This window comes from Phragmites australis, chromosome 12 (genome assembly GCF_958298935.1).
Source record: "Phragmites australis chromosome 12, lpPhrAust1.1, whole genome shotgun sequence".
NCBI lineage: Eukaryota > Viridiplantae > Streptophyta > Magnoliopsida > Poales > Poaceae > Phragmites > Phragmites australis.
The window spans coordinates 22,053,148-22,059,302 of record NC_084932.1 but is presented as its reverse complement, the minus strand read 5'-3'; the positions used below and the strand labels follow the sequence as shown (position 1 = coordinate 22,059,302).

Genomic DNA, 6,155 nt, shown 5'->3' with positions numbered 1-6,155 from the left:
GGAACTGAAATTTTCGTATCTGTCGCTGCTGTAAGTTGGAGATTTGCATGAGGTCGGAGACGTTTCTACGATAAAATTACAACAGATGCTTTCTCAAGATACGACTTAGATCCTCTGTACAGAGCCACTAAACAGTGATACAGTATTATATCAACAGTATTCGGTTTTACCGTGGAACAGATTCTGTACTGTATCATCTATTTCTGTAGCAGCCGATTTAATCCATCAAACTCGAATCCAACGGTTCACAGCCCCTCCTAATACATTTTACTACACGCAGGGTAGCCCTATGTAGTATTGCAGAGAGGATTTGATCCTAGAGAGACATACCCGGGGGTATCGACTACTGTACGAGGAGGAGTGGACTGGCGGAGGGCGGGGAGAGGGAGGAGCTGGCCTTCAGGAACCACCCTTAGGTAAGAAATTCACGCCCCTTCCCCTTGCAGATTCCATCTCCCCATCGCCTTCTCCGATCCGATTGATCGATCCCGGTGCGTCGCGTTTCCTGTTTCCGCCGATATTTTTATTTTTGGGGTTTTCCGTTCCTTTTCTTTTCTTTTCTTTTTTGAGCGGGGGGATATTTCTCGGTGCGATCAGAGGTGAAAGCTGCGATCTTTGCGCAGTTGGACCTGTTGATTTCGCTCCCGGAGCTGAAATTTCTGTTCTTTTTCCTGTTGTGGTTTGATGTGTGGTTCTTTTGGGATCGTTCCTCTTCACGTGTCATTACGGCTTGGTTTTTGAGTCATAGAGATGGATATATATCGATCTTCTGATTTTGAGGAGATCGTCTCAAAAGTGCGATTGATGATGAAAAGGCAAAGAAATTCCGATTTCCCAGGGGTTTCATGTCTAGTTTGGTGCTTATGTTCAGTTTCTGCGATTTCTGTTCGTTGAAATTGCAGAGTTCTTATGAGCTGTTGCCAATTTATTCTGCTACTCAATCCGTAATCTACTCTCCTACGTGTGTTAATTCTTGTTAATTAAAACCAAGTGCTACTTTGGTGCAAATTAACCTGTATAGTACCGAATTCGTGTTTGATTCCTGTAAATAATCATTAATTGCAACCTAGCACTAACATAGCAATTTCTATCTTTTGCATGTGTGTGAGCAGGTAGCAAATGGACACTGTGCTGGTTTATTAGGATTTTAGGGGACGGCAACATGGCGTACTTCCCAGAGGAAGTAGTAGAGCAAATCCTTGGCTATGTAACCTCTCACGAGGACCGTAATGCCTTGTCGCTGGTGTGCCGGGCATGGTACCACATTGAGCGCCTCGGCCGCCGCTCGGTACTTGTAAGCAACTGCTATGCAGTGTGCCCAGAGCGTATTCATGTGCGTTTTCCCAGCATGCGTTCCCTAAGCCTGAAGGGGAGACCGCACTTTGCTGACTTCAATCTTGTTCCGGCGGGTTGGGGTGCCACAGCGGAGCCATGGGTGGATTCATGTGCTCGTGCATGCCCTGGCCTTGAGGAGCTCCGGCTTAAACGGATGGTTGTCACTGATGAGTGCCTCAAGCTGGTTGCTCGCTCTTTTGCCAATTTTAAGTCACTTGTCCTTGTCAGCTGTGAGGGGTTCAGCACTGCTGGGCTTGCGACTATTGCCACCAATTGCAGGTGTGAAATCTAAAACCTACCGATGATTGTTTAACTTCATCCAGCATGACCATTTTAATCAAGAGCAATGTTATTCAATTTACTTCTTACAATCTTCTTGCTCCTGAGTTTATGGTTTGCAAGCCATTTTATACCAGATCAATTATGCTTTTTCATCTCTGCATACTTGGTTGTATCATGATTATTAGAATTTATCTATTGCATATCTATAGATCAATAGTTGCTAATGGGAATTGTCAACACAATGCAAATCTACTAAACAGAAGTTATCTGCAATTCCAGTTTTATCTCATCTTGAGTATTTGAACTTGTTCTGAGTAGTTTTTGGTAGTATCTGTAGCTCTATGCCTCTATCTGTATCAAGATTTTGTTTAGGATTTCTCTGATTTATGACTGAATATCATCGTTGAGATCACGAATGCAATGTAGAGTGCAGACTCTTAAACAAAAGTCTTTGACAAAAGGTGGTATATTGTGTTTCACGGATTCGCAACTTGCCATGCTGTGTTCGAATTGCTGTATGTAACACTGAATATATTTAATCCCGGGTGTGCCAGTATACGAACGCATACAAGAGAACAGGAGACAAATGTAATTGAAACACGTAACTTTATTCATTCATTATCGAAATCATAAAGTACAGTTTCGTAGTTTAAAATTTGTTCCACACACATACAAACGCACACACTATCTGACTAGTCTTCAGGTATCTTTCCATCCTAGTTTCAGTGGGCTATAGCACATGATTTGCTCGCTCTTTTGCCAATTTTAAGTCACTTGTCCTTGTCAGCTGTGAGGGGTTCAGCACTGCTGTGCTTGCAACTATTGCCACCAATTACAGGTGTGAAATCTAAATGTTTGGAGATTTTTATGTTACACATATTCAATTTGACAAAGAACCTACCGATAATTGTTTTACTTCATACAGCATGGCCACTTTAATCAACAGCAATGTTATATAACTTATTGTTTACAACCTTCTTGCTCCTGAGTTTATGGCTTGCAAGCCATTCTATACCAGATCAAGTATGCCTTTTCATCTCTGTATACTTGGTTGGATCATGATTTTTAGAATTTATCTATTGCATGTTCATAGATCAATATTTGCTAATGGGAATTGTCAACACAATGCAAATCTACTAAACAAAAGTTATCTGCAATTCCAGTTGTATCTCATCTTGAGTATTTGAACTTGTTCTAAGTAATTTTTGACAGTTTCTCTGTAGATCTATGCCTCTATCTGTATCAAGATTTAGTTCATGAGATTTTGTTTAGGATTTCTCTGATTTACGACTGAATATCATCTTTGAGATCACAAATGCGTTGCAGAGTGCAGACTCTTAAACAAAAGTCTTTGACAAAAGGTGGTGTATAGTTGTTTCTTTAAGTCTGCGTAGTACAGGTCTACTGCTCGAGTGCTTGTATGGTTTCCATTTCTCGTTAGCTAATATTCAAATGTATATCATTTTTTTTTGGGAGACAAGTGGTTTGCAAATTGAGGTTTGGTGAGATAGTACTGCATTTACGTAACTGGAATAACATCAAAACCTCTTTTTTTAGACAAGTGGATTGCAAATGAAGGTTTGGTGAGATGGTGTTGCAATTACATAACTGGAATACTTGAAGATCCTTTTAACAGCAATTTTAAATGAAATATGGTGGACAATGAATGTTTTAGAAATAGCAAGGTGGAATCACCTAGAACAATGACACTTCAACACTGGAAAAATAGATCAAGGCACTGATTGTAGTTATATCATATTATTGGCTTCCAGGTCTGGCACATTCTGTTGTGTGAAGCTAAGTTTGTCTTCACTGCCGTCTATCTGTTTCGTTTTGCTACAGAGATGTTACTTTTGGTTAATTCACTCCATCTTACATATTTAATATCTCTTTGCTTTCAGGTTCCTCAAGGAACTGAACTTACAAGAGAGTCTAGTGAAACATCGAGGCCATAATTGGATTAATTGTTTTCCCAAGCCTTCTACATCACTAGAATCCTTGAATTTTGCTTGCTTGGCTGGGGAGGTGAATGCTCATGCATTGGAGAACCTTGTTGCAAGGAGTCCGAATCTTAAAAGCTTGAGGTTGAATCGTGCAGTTCCATTTGATGTTTTAGCTAGAATGCTTTCTCGCACACCTAAGCTGGAGGATTTAGGTATGGGATCTTTTTTACGAGGCAATAATGCCGGTGCATTCGTCAGTCTATTCACTGCTCTCGGACAGTGCAGTTCACTGAAGAGTTTATCTGGGTTTTGGGACGCTCCGGGCTTGCTTCTTCCGGCAATTTATTCAGTTTGCAAGAACCTAACATGCTTGAATCTCAGCTATGCTCCATCAATTCAAAGTGCTGATTTTATCAATGTTATTCGTAAGTGTACAAAACTCCGGTTCTTATGGGTAAGATACTAGCAGTGTTGCTAGGAAATTTTATGCTCTCTTTGTTGCATCAAACTAGAAGCATAGCCTGCACAAATGTATGGCTTGATTTGAAAATATAGTTAAATTCGCTATATAACTCTAATGGCTACGATTAAGAAGACAATTATGTTTGCTATATGAATCTAATGCATATAATTACAATATAGTTGTATTTGTTATGCAACTGTAATAACTTTACAATCTGGTCCTACCAATATTTCATTGTAGATCTTTCTCCTTTTGTATTGATTTATGATAGAATTTCAATTGTTTTCGTTCTATTTTTCTGTGATTTTTTTTTTCTGATGTTAGGGTTATTGTTGCCTTGAATCTTGTTTTTTTTACATTTATGGATCACCTAATGCAGTTTTTGAGAGTTTAATTTCTGGGTACATCTATTTCAAGGTTGATTACACTGGAAACTGATGGGACGTGTACCTGGGAATGGGATGTTCTGTTCATGTATGAAATCCCATTTTCAGTAAGGCCACAATGGTTTATAATACTTTGTTTTGCATCACCATGCACAAGAAAAAGTTGCCCCCTAAACAATATGTCAACACGGAACCTGTATGGATTTGATTCACGTCACGTCTAGTATGTGTTGGATTAGAGTGCCAATGTGACTTGAGGACTAGTGCATATATGACCTCAAGTATAATAGTACGTGTGGCATTACATTCAGAGAAGCTAAATGTGTGCTTTTTTTTAATAATTCTTCAAATATAACTGCAGGCGTACTGCATTAGTTACCACTGAATAGTCCTGAAATGGATTATTACAGTTAAACTTTGATGTTGATATGCTTGCTTCATTGGGCGATGAACTTGCTGGTTGCCTTTTTTATAGTTGAAGTCGCTTAGGCTTAATCCTTGATTGTAGGTGTTAGATCACATTGGTGATGAAGGATTGAAGGCAGTGGCGTCTTCTTGTATGGAGCTCCAAGAGTTGAGAGTCTTCCCCGTGAACTCAGGCGTTGAAGCAAGAACTGCTGTGACAGAGGAAGGGCTGGTTGTCATATCTTCAGGCTGTCGGAAGTTAAACTCTGTGCTGTACTTCTGCAGACGAATGACTAATGCTGCGCTGATTACTATAGCAAAGAACTGCCCACAATTCGCATCCTTCAGACTATGCATTCTCGAGCCCAGGTCAGCAGATGCTGTGACAGGCCAGCCACTGGATGAAGGCTTTGGGGCAATAGTCCAGTCTTGCAAAGGCCTTAAACGTCTCTCTATGTCCGGCCTCCTAACGGACAGTGTGTTCCTGTACATCGGCATGTATGCCGAGAAGCTGGAGATGCTTTCTGTAGCATTCGCAGGAGACACCGACGACGGCATGATGTACGTGCTCAATGGCTGCAAGAACCTCAAGAAGCTGGAGATCAGGGACAGTCCATTTGGCGACGCCGCTCTTCTCGCTGGCATGGATAGGTACGAAGCGATGCGGTCGCTCTGGATGTCCTCCTGCAACATCACCCTTGGGGGCTGCAAGTCCCTTGCAGCAAGCATGCCGAACCTCAACGTCGAAGTGATGAACGAAGCAACACTGAGTGTTGATGAGGCGGATGAAGACTCCAACAATGTGAAGAAGGTGGACAAGCTTTATATTTACCGGACGATGGCCGGACCCAGAGGTGATGTGCCTGGATTCATCTCAATATTGTAGACTGTATTAGCTGTGGCGGTTGAAGGGTTCCTCTAGACCCGCCTTTTGGGTGAACTCGATGTTCTGAACTATATCTACCTTAGTGGTGCTCTTCTGTTTTGTTAGTCTTTAAAATGCGTAATGTGTATAGCATTCTCTGAAACTTGCGCAGTATCTGAATCTGGGCCTTCTTTATGTCGGACATGTAAGATCGTAATTTCACGTTCGTAAAATCATTTCATTTTGGTGTTCTTCAGTTTCTGGGTAGTTTGTGATGCTGAAGTGTTGATTGCCATGAGTTGAAATATTTCTCAGTTGGCCTGTGTTATTTTGCCATGTGTCTTGAAATCCTCCGGTTTGATTATCAGTAGCATAGTTCGCTAGTGTAAATTTCAGAATATTAGAATTATGTCGTGATCACTTTGGAACTTTCATCTGATTTTGAATGTCTTTATATCATGTTGTTGTTCACATAT

At 40.8% G+C, this 6,155-nt stretch overlaps 1 protein-coding gene across 1 annotated transcript; it reads left to right on the top strand.

The window, feature by feature from the left end:
* The first annotated feature begins 308 nt into the window (after positions 1-308).
* On the top strand, positions 309-5,928 carry LOC133886784 (transport inhibitor response 1-like protein Os11g0515500). The gene is made up of 4 exons (XM_062326619.1): positions 309-416; positions 1,113-1,614; positions 3,519-4,014; positions 4,918-5,928. The coding sequence occupies exons 2-4, from the start codon at positions 1,163-1,165 to the stop codon at positions 5,698-5,700; spliced, it is 1,731 nt and encodes a 576-aa protein (XP_062182603.1). The 5' UTR covers positions 309-416; positions 1,113-1,162; the 3' UTR covers positions 5,701-5,928.
* The last annotated feature ends 227 nt before the right edge of the window (positions 5,929-6,155 follow it).